This window comes from Pelodiscus sinensis, chromosome 2, assembly GCF_049634645.1.
Source record: "Pelodiscus sinensis isolate JC-2024 chromosome 2, ASM4963464v1, whole genome shotgun sequence".
Taxonomy (NCBI): domain Eukaryota; kingdom Metazoa; phylum Chordata; order Testudines; family Trionychidae; genus Pelodiscus; species Pelodiscus sinensis.
The window spans coordinates 45,701,738-45,721,082 of NC_134712.1; the positions used below are offsets into that span (position 1 = coordinate 45,701,738).

General features: G+C 47.2%; 1 protein-coding gene across 3 annotated transcripts in view; it reads right to left on the reverse strand.

Moving 5' to 3' along the window:
• The window catches only part of WWP1 (WW domain containing E3 ubiquitin protein ligase 1), a 162,124-nt gene extending 153,953 nt beyond the window's left edge, over nt 1-8,171 (reverse strand). The window contains exon 1 of one of the 3 annotated variants that reach the window (XM_006112979.4): nt 7,918-8,171. Coding sequence is in view for 2 of the 3 variants with exons in the window: in XM_014581648.3 (XP_014437134.2) it covers nt 2,994-2,996 (3 nt within the window). In the remaining variant the exon portion in view is untranslated. Of the gene's footprint in view, nt 1-2,993; nt 3,062-7,917 lie in introns of those variants that run through there. The other 2 variants (XM_014581648.3, XM_075920431.1) reach the window with 2 other exon arrangements.
• Nucleotides 8,172-19,345: the final 11,174 nt, after the last annotated feature.

Consider the following 19,345-nt stretch of genomic DNA (forward strand, 5'->3'; position numbering starts at 1 on the left):
TGCCCAAATAATGGAAGATATATTCTGGCTGTAGTGCTCCATGAAGCACACAGTAGGGAAGTAAAATCTCATTTAATTAGTACACAAATTTCAATTTGGGTTAAACTGGCTAACTGATTAAATGGAGGTAGGAGCCATGGCTAGGCTGGAGCGGATTCCACACCACAGGCAAGGGCTGCTCCAGCCCAGCTGCTTCCAAACCTGCGCTGGGCTTCCATCTCCCAGCTCACCCTGGCTGGGAGTCGGCAGCCACACACATGGCTGGTCGGGGTGGGGGGGAAGATGGCTCCCCCACACAGGCCAGAAGTGGCAGCAGGGTAAGAGGGAAGGTTGCGGCCCTGTGCGAGGCTGCTGATTCCCAGACCACATGAGCTAAGAGCCAGTAGCCTTGCAGGGCGGGAGCAGCCCTCCACTCACAGTGGGCCATAAGCAGGACACTGTCCCTGGGTAACAGTTAAACAATCACATTCCTAGTATGCGGATGGGTCACGAGGTCCATGAGAGCATGAAAGCCATCCAGCAGAAGGAAGGCCTGGGCCAGAGCAGACTCCAGCTCTGCTCCATAAACTCTCTGCATTGAATCAGCATTAACAGACTTTTCTGAATTCATCAACAGACCAAGCTGGTGGCATAGGCAGAGCAGAAGATACACATGCAGGTGGACATTGGACTAGGAGTCCCCCTTGACCAGCCTTATTGCTTATTCCCCCTCACCCCCCACCCCCTGGCTTTGCTGCCTCTGTATCAGAGGCAGGGAGAGGAAGCCAGTGCCCATGAGAAGCTGGATAAGCCTAACCTCCCTCCCCCCTCCCAGCCCCTCTCACTGATGCCTCTGAGAGGCAGCAGCATGAAGGGTGAGGGGGGCAGGTGGGACAAGCTTTCAAGCAGACTCCCCACACATGTCGACTCTATGGACCCCGCTTCCCCCGCACCTTGCTGCCTCCTACAGAAGCCATGCAGAGAAGGCTGGCAGGAGCCAATGCTTGGGGGAGCCAGCTTAAAAGATGGTCTCCCCCCCCCCCCCCAACAATAGCTCCACGGTACTGCCTGTCCCCAAGAGGCAGCAGAGCTAGGGAGGGCAGGGGAAGCTGCTCCATGCCAGCAGTCCCCATCTGCAAGGGGTCCGAGCTCCCCACAGACAGAGGTGGCTTCAGCATCCCACAGAGCAGCCTATGTCCATGGCAGCAAACCTTGGCTGTGGGCATACCAAGCTCTCTGTGGATAGGGGCTGCTGCCCCGGAGCAACCTCTGTCCATGGGGAGCTTGGACCCCCCCTTGGACAGGGGCTGCTGCCACCCCATGCTGCTGCTCCTGTAGCAGAGGCAGCAGCACAGAGTGGCAGGCAGAAGCCAGCTTTAACAAAACCAACTCCACCTGCCACCCCATGCTGGTGTCCTTGAGAGAAAGGCAGCAATGTAAGATGGCAGGGGTCTCCCCAGGAGTGGAGCCTGGAACACACTGGCTGCTGCCCTCCTCCCCACTACAGAGACTATCAAATAGCTGTGTAACTGATAAAATCCACTTGATTACAAAACTATTCAATTACACAATAACATTCCTAGTGCACTTCAGAAATCACAGAAATTCTCTATGAGCCCCTAAAAAATGGCAACATGGAAGTAAGCATCCTTGAGACCGAGGGCAGTGTGCCAATGTCTGGGATCCAGGGAAGAAATAATGGAGGCCAGGGAGATCATGCAGAACTTAAGCCTCACCAGGTAACAGTTCAGATCATGCAGATCCAGAATGGGTTGAAGTGCCCCTTCATCCTGTAGCCTCGGGGATGAGCAAGTAGAGGAAATAAAATCCCTGGTTATTGTAGCACTTTGGAACCTCCTACACTGACCCTCATCTGAACAAGTCCTTCAACTTCTTGCAGAAGGAGCCGCTCATGAGAAGAGTCCTTGAAGAGGGACAGGGAGAGGAGCGGGAAAGGGGGATAGACAAGAGCTGGAGGATACAACGCTGCCACGTTACACTGAGGACCCACCAGTCTGAAGTGACAAAGCACCAGGCTGGAAAGAAAGGATGGAGATGGTATGAGAATGTTACAAGACGAAGGATGTGGCAATATCAGAGGTACGTCGTCCTTGAAGGTACCCTCAAAATAGGTGCTAGAAGTGGGCCTGGGAATGGGAGAAGCCAGGAGCCAGGATGTGTGGAAGAGTGAAACAGACTCTCTCTTCCCTAGCAAATGTGCCCCCCCCCTTTTTTTTTGAGTCCTCTCAAGGTTGGAAAGACGGAGATACTAGGATTTGAGGATGGAACTTCTTATGAGCCAGGCCCAGAACTTACAGGCTGAGGGTGTGGAAGGTCATGAAAGAGTCTTTTAGTCCATGGAGCTTAGAATCTCCTTCTCACAGGGCCACCCCATTTAATTAGGGGAGATTGCCTATCTCCTAGAACTGGAAGGGACCTTGAAAGGTCATCAAGTCCAGTCCCCTGCCTTTGCAGCAGGACCAAGTACCATCTCTGACAAATTTTTGCCCCAAATGACCTCTGCAAGGATTGAACTTATAACCCTGGGTTTAGCAGGCCAATGCTTAAACCACTGAGCTATCCCTCCCCCCATTGAAGCGGAGAACCTTCACTGACTGCTTTGCCTCAGGAGAGAGTCTGGAGAGAAGCAACCATGATTCTCTCCACATGGAAATAGCCAGCGCCATCAAGCCCCAGACCCCTGCTCAAGAACCATTATTCTAGAGTACCTCTTTTTCTGGTAGGAAGGAGCTTCCTCTTCCATATCTCTCAAGGTTATTTGGTGGGGTGTCCACTCCTTTTGCTCCTTAGTAAATACCACCTCTTTTTATAGCAGCCTTAATAGTCATGATAATTTATTTTAAAAAAATATATACATCTACAATCACACACAAAAAATGTTTTGAGACGGAGGAAGGAGGTGGCTTTCAAAATGTGACCTGCATGTAACTAGTGCAGTGTTGCCTTTTAGAGAGTCTGAAAACAGCCCAAAATAAAGACTAGTCCACACTTACCATTAGATAGGCATTGCAGCAACTGATGCAGCAAGAGTCAATTTATCTGGTCGGGTGAAGAGCACTCTCCCATCAATTTGTATACTCCACTGTCCTGAGAAGCATAAGTGAAGTCTGAGGGAGAAGTTCTCCCATTGGCACAGCAGAGTGAAGACACCGCAGTAAGAAGATCTAAGTACATCAACTTCAACTATTATATTCATGTAGCTGTAGTTGTGTAATCCAGTCCCCTCCTCCCCTTAGTGTACACAAAGCCTGAGGCAGTATCTACACTACAGTTGTATTGCAAGAGTGGAGATCGATTCACTGGCAGTCAGTTTAGTGGGTATAGTGAAGACCCATCAAATTGACCACAGATCGCTCTTCAGTCAACCCCTATATGCTATCCCTGATGAGAAGCGTAAGGTAAGTCAACAGGAGAATGTTTTCCATCAACCCCATTCAAGATAGACGCCGCAGTATCTTGACCTAAGGTACATTGACTCCAGCTACATTATTGACTTAGCTGGGATTAGTGTAGATCTAGTCTGAAATGTGAACTCCCCTGCTGCCATTTGTTACACACACAAGAGTTAATGCCAGTGGGCAATACTCACTTTAATAGTCAATATTAACTATTTCACTGCTGATCAGCTGAACAGATAAGAGGGGAAATGAGGTGGAGAAGGGTGATGAAGACAGAAAAAAACCCAAGGAACAGTGGTGATCCTCAAGAAGAGTATTTAAAAAAAACAATCCTTCTTACTGAATATTACAATTTTAAAAATAAAAGTAAAAGTTTATTTACTACACTGGGCCATATTCCACAATGATTCTTTGTGAAAATCGCCCACTGCCATCTGTGGGAATTTGACTGTGGAGTAAGGATAATATATAGTCATAAATTTATATTCTGAGCCACTATCATAATTAAACATGGAATTCAGTCTTTGGTATAGAATTAATTTGGCAGTTCTTGTTTATGGCTTTCACAAAATGCAGCAGAGTAAAAAAATAACAGGATTCTTGTTAATTTAATTGTTGCTATTTAGAACACTGTGACCAGTAATGAAACAAGTGAAACTGACCATTACTTTCATTCCGTTGTTTAGAAAAGATATGAACAGCAGCCACAGCACTGGTGCTGCCTGTAAACTCAGGAAGACTGCACTGCATCAACTGCAAACATAAGAGCTTGAAATCTAATTTTTATTAATGAAAAGGTTAAAACTTGCAAAAGCTACTGAGCATCACACACAACCCAGAAAATTTTGAATTTAGCACTGGCAATAGTATTTTACAAACCTGTCTCAACTATCCAGTGAAAATTTCTTACGAATTTCTGAAAGTGTCATTAATTAAAAAGTGGAGTGGTTAACAGTACCATGAGTAACATGACTGATCCCTCTGGAAAGAGAAGACTTTGAATAGGCATGCAAAAAATTACACACACACAGTAAGTACAGTTGGGTTTTAAAAAGAGATTTAACTTATAATTTACATACTTTAAGGTAATATTACTAAAAAAACTATAACAGTATTCTTACTAACAAAGTTCATATTTTGGTGCAACCATGTGGTATACTTGCTTGCCAAGTTGGCCAAGTAAAGTACTGAAATTACAACTAAGCATTTTTTTTAAAAAGTTATTTACTCCCCCCATTGGCTTCATTTTCTGCATCCTAGTTTTAAAGTGGCTATCTTAAAGCAGCACTCAACACCTAGTTTTGGTTCTAAATGTATATCAATTTTTGTTTTGTGAAGCCTGTTTAATGTGTTAATTTCTAAATATTAAAACAATTTTATGTCAAGCTTTATCCTCTTTTCTCAAAGTCGTCAATGAGTGAGGAAGACTCATCCCCTAGATCCCTGTTTTAATCACAGTACAAAACTGAAAACATTAGAAGGATCTCTCAGGCTCCACTATTTCCTTTTCAGGAGAGAGGGAAGAAGGTGATTAGGATGGCAGGGTATTCCAACTCAGCATTCATGCACCGAATTCTGAGACAGGTTTTTTTCTTTTTTCAGTGTTTTTCAAAGAGTCAGGCGAGCAATTAAGGACAAGACTAGTAGAGAACAACGAAACAACTATGTCTCCATGAGTCCTTCCATGATCTGAGAAAAAGTGGATCACCTCTATCTTGGATCCTTCCACGGTGCCCTTGTAGCACAGGCAAAACAGAGTTCAAGTTTGGTCTCAAATAGGTGTGCAAATCTGCTAACATTTTATTTGTTTCATTAATGTATTTTTAATGTAAGACTTTAAAAACTACAGGCAGTCCCCGGGTTACGTACAAGATAGGGACTGTAGGTTTGTTCTTAAGTTGAATTTGTATGTAAGTCGGAACTGGTACATATTGTAGGGGAAAACTCTAGCCAAACATTTCTCCAGAACTCAGTTTTATTCTCCCACACCTCACTTCCCTCAGTCCTTTATTCTCAAGCTGACGTGTCTGCTAAGAAAAGCCGCTCTGCGTCTCCCTGGTCTGCTGGGGTGGGGTGCTAGCTTCGCATCTCCCTGGTCTGCTGGGGGGAAGTAGCTAGTGTGGGGTTGCCTCACCCCGTTTGTAAGTAGGGATCCGATGTAAGTCGGATCCATGTAACCCGGGGATTGCATTTGCTACCCCAACATATCCTTTAAGCTTCAAAGAAACAAACTGAAGCCCACAATTGGTAAGTTACTCCAAGAAGGCACACTCTACATCAGTGGTGGGCAACCTGTGACCTGAGGGCCATATGAGGCCCATTAGGGTTCTGTATGTTGCTGGCAAGACATTGCATTTACTGTTGCTCATGCACAGAGTTGTCAAATTCTGCTGGTTTCTTTTGGTGTCTTTTTCCCCCCTATCAGTATTACTAAAGTGATACACATGTAAAACAAAGGCATGTGAAGTGAGGAGCAAGTTGATTGAACATAACATTGACTGTGAAAGCAGTGCGCTTCTTCTGCATCCAATCAAAGCACTCTTACGTTTCTGTTGACGCATCCTGCAAATTCTAGGTACACAAGTGCAGTTAGCAAAACTACCGTATACTGAGAGACTATCTTTGTCACAAAAATTTCGCAGCCCACTGAGATGGACAGCCACTCATGTGGCCCACTCACTAGCCTGTGATGCCTAGCGCTGCCCTAGATGTTGCAAATTCGTACCTATATGAATAGCTTCACATATATGCATTATGATCACATGTATAACTATGTAACACTAAAAACATTACTGGCCATAAGCACTACTCCACAAAGCACATTGTATCCAGGAGTGTTTGCAGAATCAGTCCATTATAAAGAAGTCTAACCTATTGTACACACCACCACATGGGGAAGAGAGGTAATGGCATAAGAGTGCTAAAAAAAAAATCAACTGGTCTTACAAGTAATAGGAGTTTCATGTATTTTGGCCTCTCATTTCACTCATGTCTTAGGGCCGAGTCTAAGTAAGCTACTGCCACCTCCTCCCCAAAAATAAAGAAAAGACCATGAACAGTTTTCATTTTGGTCAAGCCTTTACAGCTCATTAGACCATAAGTTAGGAAAACACTGAAATACATTAACTGAGTTCAAATGTAGTAGATTAACATTAGTTTATCAAATCCCATTTAATAAAAACCTCAATGAATTTGTGAAAGATTATAAGACATCATCAATAATCAATTTATTCTTTCCCCAACAAAACTGTTTAGTAGCACAAGCAAAATATAAATGCTGCACTATTTTTATTGGAAGTGCTATCCATCCATTCATTCATATGTTAAATATACTAAATATGTGACAGCATAATCTAGTGAGCCAATTTCTGCATAATTGTATAACCTGGATAGCTACCCAAGAATACCATTCTGATGATTTCCTATATGAATAGGAGATCATCACGGTATTTTTGAAAATGACTTTGTCAGATTTGAACATTCTGTTACAAATTCATGTACTAATTTTTGTTCATATATTTTGACAGATTGTTTTAACTAAATCTTGTTTAAAGGGACGTACAGCAAAATGCATGCCTTTAATGTAGTTCCATTTAGACACCTATTTTGTTATTAAAATAAGGATCAGTAAATAGAAAGAAGTCACTACAGTAAATGGAACACACACTATGCTGTTGTAGCTCACGATAGCATTTATAACAACAGCAAATAACTTCTGCATATTCTGTTAAACCACTGACATTTTAAAATACAAATATCAACCACTGAAGGAGTCAGACGTTACACAGCACCAGAAAGATTTGCAGGCACTTCTAAGCTGGGCAGTAACAGCATTAATTGTCCCTCCAGCCCCACAACGAGCTGCAGCAAAGCAGCCCAGTACCTCCCCTGCCCATAGAAGGAGGGTGGGGAAGGCAGGCGGCAGGGTCACGTCTATCGCGGGGGAGGCTTGGGGTATCCCTGGACCCCTGCCCGGTTGCGCGGAGGGATGTTGCATTTCTGTTACCTAACTCCCTCTCCTCTTTCACCGCTCTAGGTAAAGCGACAAGGGCCGCCTCTGGGACTGCCCTGCTGCTTCCCTGCGACTCAAGCGCTTCCCACAAGCTCGGCACGGACACGGGTCAGGGCTCAGCCCCATCCACCCCCTTGGCCAGGCCAGGAACGGCACAAACAAGGTTACCCGCCTGACACAGAGACCCTCCCTCTCCGCTCCCAGCGGGCATCCCCACCGCCCTCCCAGTAGGGCCAAAGGGGGGCCCTGGCACGGCTTCCTTCGCCATTTTGACCCGAGTCCCCCCCCCCCACACACACACACACTTGTCCCCACTGTCAGGGAGCAGTGCCTGCCTGCCTAGAGACACTCTCTCTGCCCTGGCAGCTGGCGGAGGGGAAAGTACCCACTTCCCTCTCCCGGAGCGGGCGAGAAGGGGCCCCGCAACCGCCCGTCTCCTCGCCCAGCCGGGCTGTCAGGCCAGACCCCCAGGGACGCGGCTCCGGCAGAGCCAGTTTCTGTCCTTACCGTGGGCCGAAAGCCGCCGCCGCCTCGTCTCCGCCGAGGCTCCTCACCCCTCCGCCGCACAGGATGATGCCATCTCACGGCGGAGGCATCGGCGGCTCGCGCACAACAACCCCCTCCCCCACCCCAGCCGCTCGCGCGCCCCTAACTGCCAGCGCCGTGCCGGGCCCCGAGCGCGCGCGTCTGCTGCGCGCACCCGCCAGGGGAGCAGGAAAAGCAGCAGCAGCTACTACCGCCTGGGCAAAGGCCCCGGCCGGAACCAACTTCCCTACAGGGGGAAGGAACCAACCTCTCTAGCGAAAGGAAGGGGCGGAGAGCTGAGTCAAGTGTATTTACTGAGTGCCCCGGGCTGAACCAATTTTGCTGCAACGGAGTGAGCAGAAACTGAACCAACCTTTTAGACGCGAGCTGGAGGTCATTGGGTTTCCTGATCGGTTGGTCAGGGTCGAGCTTGGGCATGGAGCAATGAGGCACTGACTCTGCTGGACGAGGCATTATTTAGGTTCACCCGTTAATAGCTGCCCTGCCTCTACCCCTAGCCCCTTGGATAAGTTTGAACCCCAGAATCAGTTCCCCCTCCCCTACAGTGATTCTAAGGTTGGTTGTTGTAGGAGAGCCTGCAATAGCTGTGGTATGTTGCGGGGGGATATATGAAGGAAAAGTTACTCTGCCCTCTATACTAGTGACAGCAGAGAAGATGAAAGTTGAGCTGAGCCCCAGAGAAGAAGGGACCTAATTTGTACATACGTGTTATGCCAGGTTTACAGTTTTGGTTGAGGGGTTTGACTTTTTACTAAGTATTACTGGACTAGCACTTAGCCTCAGTTATTGTGCTAGGTAGGCAGTTCTTTACACAACATAAAGAAACACTCCCCATAGTTATATCACTAGAGTCTCTAGTGTAGCTGCAGTTGTTATGGCTTAAAAGTGCTTTCACCAGTGTAGCTTATTCCAAAGGGAAACAGTTATACTAATATAAGCACATGTAAACGCATCTGCCCCGAGGAAGAGGATTGTACCACTTTAACTTTTTAGATAAGGCCTTTAGAATGGACCCCATTAAAGATTTGACGTCCTGCTCACTAAACTAAGAAACAAGACCCCCAGCATTAACCATAAGACATTTGTCATTTCTAAGTTTAACACACACACATTTTTACGACTGTGTTTAGGCATTATGAAGTGGAAAAATGAAGGCATTTCCAAGTGGAAAAATAAGCCACTGACTCTTTAAAAAAAGATTTTCCTGGTCACCTTTAACAAATGTTTTTCATTAAGCTTTTCTAGAAAGATAGAACAGAAAAGTAGAACCTCTCTTAACCAGAGATAATGGTAGAATTTTTGTAAATTGAAAATAGCAGGCATTTATATGAACTTTAACTCAGTAATTGTCGCACAGGGAATGTGGACTGTAGACGCAAACTCAGAAATCCATTATAGTCAGTAAAATAGCAAACAAAAACCTAATAAATGTATTTGATTTATAAAGTTCAGAAACTATAATCACCCTTTTATAAATCTCAGCCTTAAGTTAAAGAAAGTAGCAGGCTGCCTTCTGACTAAGTCAAAATATAAAATCCTGTTCTAACTGACTGACTTCTTCCTCTTTTCATGATTTATGGCAAGGATGGTCAAGGGGGCCGCTTCATGAATTTTAGTAAGTTCATCATGTTCTGCACATTTCTGCTATATTAATGAAATTACCTCAGCATTTATTGTAAGAAAACCCCTTTACTTTACACTGCAAAGTAATTACACTTAACAATTGAATACACAATTATCCAAAGCTTATCTTAGAAGGCAATTTATACTGAAAACTGTTTTGTGAACACTTGTAAAATCTGTAATAATAATAATACTAAACTTGTACTTACTACTTATGTCCATTATTAAAATTAAGCATAAAAGAAGTAATGAGATTCATTGTGAAAAATAAAGTCTCTGATGGGCACTAACACGGGAGGTGAAGTTAGGGATCATTTCTGTTATTGCAATGCAGAGCACTGCTATAAGGTGGTCATCATTCACTGAAAGAGGGCAGCTTGAGGACCCCAGAAAGGCAGAATTTTAAAGGATATAGGGCTCCAGCCACTGCCATGGTAGCAGCGGCAGTAGCCTGGGTAGTTTCCTCAATTGTCAGGAGTCATGACAGTCCAGACAGAAATGTCAGATGAGCCCAGATCCAGCTTATAGGCCATATTTGGCCCAGACCTGCTGTCAGGGATTTGTCAGGGCTGATCCCCTCTCTGTCAAGAAACCTTGAATACGTTGCTCTGCTTACAAAAACACCCCAGAGTCACAGGCTCTAAGAAAAAAAACACAAATGCTGCCACCATCAAGTGATTTACCCTAAAAAAGAAAACGAGAAACACTTGAATTCCTCCCCGAGGGGTAGCCCAAGCTCTTTTGCCCCAAAAGAGCTTGAAAAAAAAAGAGAAAAGCTGTCATCTCTGGTAGCTGACCACCCAGTCTAGATAGGCAGATACACATACACAAGTGCTACTTTCCAGGACACGAATCAGATTGTGGAGGGCCAGGTGGGTGTGCCCCAGCTGGGGCCCGCGAGCCCATGCCCCGCTGTCAGTCCCGTGCAACAAAAACCCCGTGCTGCGTGCTTCCCGTCACCCACTCTGCCCTGAGTCCGGCAGGGGTGATCCTTTCCTACAGTCCTCTCCTCTGGTGCGTCGGCGGGCCGGCGAGGTGAGGTGGGGGGCTTGGGCCCGCCCCCACTCCAAGCTCCAACCCAGGGCCCTAAGGACTGGGGACAGCGACCCAGCTCCAGTTGGTGGGGGGAAGAATCCGCCCCGAAACACACCAACACCCCAGGATTAATACCCTGCCCTGGGTCGCTTCCTACCTCCCCCGCCAAGCTGCGGTGGTAGTCTTGTCCGGTGTGGGAGGTAGAAGTCTCCCGTCAGGCGTCTCCCCCCGTCTCCTCCACTCTTCTTTCCTCTGTGCTCCGCGACTCCGTGCACCTCTGCCCTCCTTGGCCCTCTGCACTTCGGCTGTCCCCCAGCTTCTGGCAGCTGCGCTCCTTTTAGGCGTCCTGCCGCCGCAACATCCGGTGCGCCGGGTGGGGCCTGCATCCGCTCCTCCCGATGCTCCCCCTCCCTGGTTCTCCACTAACTCCGGCCCGGGCCAGAGCCGCCCTGAGCCCTGCGCATGCACCGCCTCTGGCAGCGCCGGCCCACCGGCCCCGCGGCTTCCCTGCTCTCGCCGGGGCCATGCGAGCTCGGGCGCTCCCTGCCCATCCACGCCCCTGGCCCCTCCTTTGAGCACAGCGGAGCAAGCCGCACAGGGCCTCTACTTCTCCCCAGCATGCCGGGGACGGCGCCGCAATCATGCGGGGCACAGCAGCCGCCCCGTCACAAGATCATCACCTTAAAAAGTGATTTTTTTATTAACTAAACAAAAGATATACTTGATTGATTGCTAGGTGTTACAGATCAACTAAGTACAGCAAATTAAAACGCAGAGAAAAATCTCTCAAAAGAGGAATACAGTGTAGACATACCCTTAGATAGTGAATGGGCAAGGGAAGACATGGATTCACACAGAGAAGTTCAAAAAAGCCCTAATCATGACTAGATACACTTTTTCTCTACTCACAATCCATGCTCATCCATATTTCTGGGTCCAGTTTACTCCCATGTCCAATATTTCTTACAGTCATGATAATTCTGGTCCCTGCATCTGGTCTCTCCAGCTCTTACTTAGAATACACACAAAAGAGGACCAGACCAGTTATCTATAGCCAATTCAGATTTCAGCACTGTGTACCCACTGGTTCTTCTGGGCCCCTGCCAACACCCTTGCTAGCGACCGGAATTTAACCCTTTAGTCACCAGGTGCTGACCAGTACTCTTCCTATCCATCACATCTGCTTTATAGGGAAGCAGATTCATCTATTGTGTACTGCCAGCTGCTACATTCCTCATACATTCAAGCCACAAAACTCTCACACTGCTGTATATTTTTTGAAAAGTAGTAGATCTTTTTAATGTTCCTTCACTTGCCCAATAAAACGTAAAAGGGGGTTAGTGAGACTATCACCTGAAATAATCTAAATTTTTCATAAAGAGCCTTTATTTCCTGCAAACACTCCCTCCATTCCCATATCATGTTGTCAGTTGTACCTTCACATGTGTTACATAACCCATCTTTGTGATTATTCAGTAAATATGAATTATTATTCAAAACACAGTGACCAGTTAAAAATCTAAATGAGTACTTCCCTGGTTCTTGTGTAACTTTGGTGTACGGGTAGAGCATTATCATCTGTGTTGGATCATATCTCATAGCATGACTTTCCTGTTTTCCCCTTGCTCTGCATTTCTTGCCATTCCTCTTTTTAATCCTTTTTCACTAAATTTTTAATTCATGTTTACTCAAAGGAATCAATTTCTCTATGCTCTAAAGCAATTTTTTGCTTCTTTATCCACCATTATATTGCCAGGTATCTCAGCATGTTAGAATTATGTTAATGCCTGAACTTACCAATTCTGTTGTCAAAAACAATATCTGATGTATTAGATCAGTTCTGCTGCTCTGATATAACTTTTAATTGCCAGTATACTTAATAGTCCAAAAGGATAATAGCTGAGGCGGACATTATGTTCCATATCCATGTTTATATTGTTATTCCCATCAATTCTGCTGTCATAATGGCTAAAAATTAGATGTTCTCATAGATTTCTTGACTCCACTGTCAGGGATGCAAAAGGTTATTTCCACTATTTGTTTTTGTTTTTTTCACCTTTAGATCCAGCAATACATATTAATATTCCATTTACCATTACATAAACTCAAACTTTATGGCTGTGTCTACATTGGCACCCTTTTCCGGAAATGGGATGCTAATGAGACAAGTCGGAATTGCAAATGCCGCGGGGGATTTAAATATCCCCCGCGGCATTTGCATGAACATGGCTGCCACTTTTTTCCGGCTCGGGGCTTAAGAGAAATAAGGGATCTTCTGGAAAAGGCTTTATTTTCTGAAAGATCCCGTCTAGACTGGCGCTTTTCTCCAGCAAAGCTCCGAGCCGGAAAAAAGCGGCAGCCATGTTCATGCAAATGCCGCGGGGGATATTTAAATCCCCCGCGGCATTTGCAATTCCGACTGGTGTCATTAGCATCCCTTTTCCGGAAAAGGGTGCCAATGTAGACACAGCCTTCATGTCCCCAGAAGATTTACCCAGCAGTGCTCAGGTCCTAAATTAATTTTTGGTTTTTGGAAAATAAAATGAAAATGTACATGCTTCATTTAAATCACTGCTCTAGGGTAGGGCTGAGGATCAGGAGTTCAGTATGCAGGCTACACCAGAGAGAGAAGACTACCCCAGTCCTCTCTCACTGCAGCACCTTGGGGCCAGGTAAGAAGTGCCTCTTCATGGATGCTGCAGCTCCAACGGGCACAACCTTGGGAGGGGTGCATGTCCCGGGGCTGGGGCAGGTCCAGGTTTGTCTGCCCCCTGTGCTCAAGGCCGGCTTTAGCAAGCGCGGAGCCCAATTCCGGGGGCAGGGCCGTGCATGCATGTGGCCCCCGGGCGGCACGGTGCATGCGTCGCATACCAGGGGCACTGCACATGCACTGTATGCCCAGGACGGCACAGCACATGCATCATGCACCTGGGGCACTGCGTGTGTGCCCAGGGCCCTGTGCATGCATCGTGCGCCCGGGGCACTGCGCATGCATCGCGCACCCGGGATGGCACTGCGCCTGCATCGGGCACCTGGGATGGTACTGCGCATATGCCGTGCGCCCAGGGCGTCACGTACCCGGGGCAGCACTGTGCGTGCTACACACGCCCAGGGCCCTGCGCATGTGTCGTACATCCTGGATGGCACTGCACATGCGCAGCTTGCCCGGGGCCCCGCACATGTGTCGTGCACCTGGGGCATCGCGTACTTGGGGCAGCACTGCATGTGCGTCGTGCACCCGGGAGCGGGGCCACCTTAGGCACGGAGCCTCATTCCAGGGAATCAGCTGAATCTGCCTAAAGCTGGCCCTGCCTGTGCTCTCCAGCAATAGTGAGAAGTGCAGCAAACTGCCTGATGAAGAGAAACAGTCAGTAATGTTCCTGTACTAATAAAGGGTGGGAAGCCGGGATTGGGGCAGTCTCAGACAGGGGTGTGTGCCCCCAGTCAGCTCCTTTTACTTGCCTAGTGATTCTGTCTCTTTTCTGTATGGTTTTATGAGAAGCAATTCCATTCTGGTATCAGAGAGGTACCCGTGTTAGTCTGAATCTGCAAAAGCGGCGAGGAGTCCTTTGGCACCTTATAGACTAACCAAAGTGTTGGAGCATAAGCTTTCGTGGGCAAAGACCCACTTTGTCAGAATGCAAATCCCATTCTGGGTGTTGGATGCCTACATTTAAAACAGGCTAAAGAATTCAGGTTCTCATTATGCTTCATACCAATGTGAATTACCGAATATTCATCATTTTTCCCCCTTGAAAGTCATCTTTAATTTTTATATTGTTCTCTGGTCTACAGAGACTACAGGTTCCAGCATGCAATGCTCCAGTCTAATAAATTGAAATCAAACACTTTATGCTGTTGCCTCTAGTCTGAGCTGTTGCCTCTTCTTATTAAAAATGAGAGCAGCTGTAATCTGCTTCATGCAGCTCTCTTAGGCTACATTTACACTACAGGGTTTTTGCGCAAAACCCCACAGAGCGTCCACACCTCAAGCGCGTTTTTGCGCAAGAAAATTTACAATGAATTGACAGAACAGCGGGGTTTTTGTGGTATAGGCATTTCTCTTTCTACAAGGAATAGCTTCTTTTTGCGCAAGTGCTCTTGCTCAAAAAGATGTGTGTGAACTGGAAACGGGGTTTTTGCACAAAAAGAGCCTATCAGAAAAAGCACAGGTGCTCTGATGGCCATTCTGTTAATGATCATCAGAGCTTTCTTGTGAGAGAGCATCCATGCAGTCTGGACACTGTCTTGCGCAAAAACGCATCACTTTTCCGATGTGCTTTTGCAGTGTGGACGCGCTCTTACACAAGAAATTTTTGCAGAAGATCTTTTCCACAAAAAACTTGTTGCTCAAGAAGCCTGCAGTCTAGACTTAGCCTTAGATGTCAACTTTGAAAACTATTACTAGGTGAAGCTCTGGTTTTGATCTGCCCATTCCATTTTGAATTTCAAGTGTTTTTAAAGTTTCACTTTGAATTTTGGGATTGAACATCTCCAAAAACATAATGTAAAATTCAAAGAAGTTTTTAATTGTATCCTTTGGTATATATGGTGGTGACTATTTTCTTTCACTATTTGATCGAGGAAGTGGGTCTGGCCCACGAAAGCTCATCATCTAATAAACCATCTTGTTAGTCTTTAAAGTGCTACATTGTCCTGCATTTTGCTCCATGGTTTAGATATGCCTCCGTAAATCTAGCCACATCTCAGAGTTTCATAATAAATCTGTCTCTCAGTTTTATTGGAAATATAACTCAGAAACATAGGTGGATAGGAAAATATATGCTACTAAAGTGTCCTCTAGAATACACTGCTGTCAGGGTATACCTTCAAAAGTTTATTTGAACCTATCCAACAAGTTCTGATTTTTATGTATTAGATTTTTGTATGAAGCTCTGTAGTCTTGACAGCCTGAGGAAATTCCCAGTCAAATATACAAATAACTTACATGGTTAATGTGTTGCTTTTCTTCTGAGCTCTTATCTCTTTCCTTGATGGGAAAAGAATGAACAAAATTAGATTATTGAACATTTTTCTATCTCCTTCCAAAAAACTAAAATAGCAGTCTGCTTTCACGTTCTGAGATAACATCTCAAGAGCACAGAGAGAAGAAGCAGAATTACCACATTAAAATGGCCACCTAGAAGTCCATGCTCCAGACCTTCTTCTCCATCAGCAAAGAAATTTGTATTCTTCCCCCAGGCAATTTTGAAATGTCTCTACAATAGGCATTCTGCACCTTTGCTTAGAATGGTACTTCTCTGTTTCACTTCAGTGAACAACTCTACTTTTCTCTGCATGTACCAGTGTTGTCTTCAAGTCGTCATTGTCAAGTCCAAGTCGAGTTTCAAGTCACTACAGTTCAAGTCTCAAGTCGAGTCTCGAGTCCCTAAAGTCACTTTCGAGTCAAGTCCCAAGTCGAGTCTCAAGTCTTAATGAAAAAAATGTCAAGTCACCTTTGTACAAGCCATCAATATCGGCATTTTGGGACAATTTTTTCACCAAGTCTATTTAACAAAATTAGCAAGTCTCAAGTCGAGTCTCAAGTCACAAACAATGAACCCGAGTTGAGTCTCAAGTCGAGTCACCTAGGCGACTTAAGTCAGACTCAAGTTCAAGTCGTGGGACTCAAGTCAACAACTCTGGCATGTACTGTACAAGATTTGTCATGAACACTAACTTAAGGGAGTGGTCATATTTTTTTAACTCTCATGATGCTATTAATCAAAAACTCTGTTATGTCTTCTAGGATTTAATGGGGTGAACAGAAGGAATCAACAGAAATTACTTTAGAAACCTATATAATTTAATAAAGAATAAAATCCAGATTCTTGACTTTTTTAACCATCCCATGTAATACTGTAGTAAAGCTTTTATCTTCTCATTCTATCAGATGTTTAAAAAATTCTGTAGAAGGGATCTCATTATCCTATTCTGAAAGAATCTTCCAGAAAGTAGAGGGGATGCGCGACTGCTAAACCTCCCTATTTTGTGCTGCTGTTAATATATCAACAGGCCATATCTTTCAGTCTTTAATCAAACAAAATGCAAATTAATACTTTTCACTTGATTTGAGGTTTGCAGGATTAAGGCAGATATGTGTTCTGTTTGATTTTTTTAGTTGAGGTTTGAGGTCCAGTATAATGAAGTTTTAAATGCAGCTATCTACTTGATAAGTCATGCTGACCTCTTTTTTCAGTTGTATGGAATCTAATATATAAAGGAGAAAGTTTGTATGTTTGTGCTCTAATAACTTGGACACTATAAGAGCTACCTCAACCAACCTTTGCATGGGATAACCTTTCCTCCAGGAGAAGGTTTTAAGGTACTGTGGGAGGGTATGACGGGGGCCCCGCTCCCTCCCCAGCCCCCGCACTAGCTCCATCGGCGACAATGCGCTCCCAGGCCGCTGCTGTTCTGGGCCTCTGGTGCTTGCGCAGAGGCAGCGCACGGAGAACCACCCTCAGAGCACAGGCGTGCCTCAGCCAGTGTGCAAACCAGCAGGCAGGTGGACTCGGGGAGAGCAGGGGCGCCAGCAGGGATGCTGGCTTGGAAAAGGGCGCTGACGGTTAAAACCGGCACCAGGCCAGACACAAGGGCTATGTCTACACTGGCCCCTATTACGAAATAGCCATGCTAATTTAGAACGTTGGAATAGGGAAAAGCGTGGGGGATTTAAATAAACATGGCCGCCGCTTTTTTTCCGGCTTGGGGAAAAGCCGGAAAAGAGCGTCCAGACTGGCGCAATCCTCCGGAATAAAGCCCTATTCCTTCAAGTAGGAATAAGAGATCCTCCGGAATAGGGCTTTATTCCGGAGGATCGCGCCAGTCTGGATGCTCTTTTCCGGTTTTTCCCCAAGCCGGAAAAAAAGCAGTGGCCATGTTTATTTAAATCCCGCGGGGGATATTTAAATCCCCCGCGCATTTCCCTATTCCAACGTTCTAAATTAGCATGGCTATTTCGTAATAGGGGCCAGTGTAGACACAGCCAAGGGGGAGAGAGAGAGAAGGAGGAAGGAGGAGCAGGGTCGGCTCTTTTACATACTGCCACCCCTCCCCGACCACCTCCCCAACTGCCACCCTGTGCCCCACACGGACAGCGCCCTGCTCTTCCCCACCCCTCCCCCGCCACTTCCCCAACTGCCACCCTGTGCCCCACACGGACAGCGCCCTGCTCTGCCCCACCCCTCCCCCGCCACCTCCCCAACTGCCACCCAGTGCCCTATATGGACAGCGCCCTGCTCTTCCCCACCCTTCCCCCCCACCTCCCCAACTGCCGGCCTGTGCCCCACATGGACAGCACCCTGCTAGTCCCCACCCCTCCCCCACCACTTCCCCAACTGCCACCCTGTGCCCCACACAGACAGCACCCTGCTCTCTCCCACCCCTCCCCCTGCCACCTACCCAACTGCCACCCTGTGCCCCACATGGACAGTGCCCTGCTCTGCCCCACCCCTCCCCCGCCACCTCACAAACTACTAGCCTGTGCCCCACACAGACAGCGCCCTGCTCTTCCCCACCCTTTGCCCGCCACCTCCCTAACTGCCAGCCTGTGCCCCACACAGACAGTGCCTCGCTCCGCCCCACTCTTCCCTCACCACTTCCCAAACTGCCAGCCTGTGCCCCACACAGACAGTGCCTCGCTCCGCCCCACTCTTCCCTCACCACTTCCCAAACTGCCAGCCTGTGCCCCACCCAGAGAGAGCCCTGCTCCTCTCCACCCTTCCCCCACCACCTCCTTAAATGTCACCCTGTGCCTCACATAGACAGCATCCCTTCCTCCCCGCCCTTCGCCCGCCACCTCCCTAACTGCCAGCCCATGGCTCACATAGACAGAGAATCTGATTTTCTTCCACCACATCTGTCCAAGTACCACCCTATCTAATATATAAAGGAGAATGTTTGTAAGTTTTTGCACTAATAATTTGGACACTGTAAGAGCTACCACAACCAAACTTTGCATGGGAGAACCTTTCCTCCAGGAGAAGTTTTTAAGGTACTTTTGGACCTGATCGGGGTCCCGCCCTGCCCCTTGCGGCACTTGTGGCCGCAGGCGCAAGCTGGGGCTCCCCTCCCGCGTGTAGCCTTCCGGGACTCACCCCCTCCCACCCACAAGTTTACATAACCAACCCTCTTTCCCTGCCCCCATCGGCACGCAGTGCCCCCATTCCCATGAGCACAATGGCTCGGACACCTGCCCTGCCCCCACGGCACCTACAGCCCTGGGCGCAAGCTGGGGTGCCCCTCTTGTGTGTAACCTCCCCTCCACCTGGGGTCGCTCCCCTGCCGCCCCTTCTCCCCCCCGAAACCAAAACCAAAGCCGGACAGTTTTTCTGCTCAGCTCGCTGGGCTTATCCAAGCAGAAGGAATCCATGTGCCTGCTGCAACGCAGGGCGGAGGGGCCAGGTTAAACCCTTGATGCGTTACACTCCTGTGAAGCCAGCCAGCTGCTGTTCATCCTGTGAGTGGAGCTCTTCTGGGTCTGGTTCCAGCCATCGGGGTTAGATGTGAGCTCTGAGCTTTTGCTTGCCAAGGCAGTGCAGGTGGATCCCTGAGCCAACCTTGCAAAGAGAAGTCCCCTTGCTACTGGCCGCATGACTGTGTACTGTTCTCCTGGGGGCTGGCTGCTCGGTCCTGGGGGGAGGAGGGTCCTGCTGCTCTCAGAGGGTCAGGTGTTGGCCAGGAGCCCTCAGGGTGTGTGGCTCTGAGAGTCCCCTGGCTCAGAGTCCCC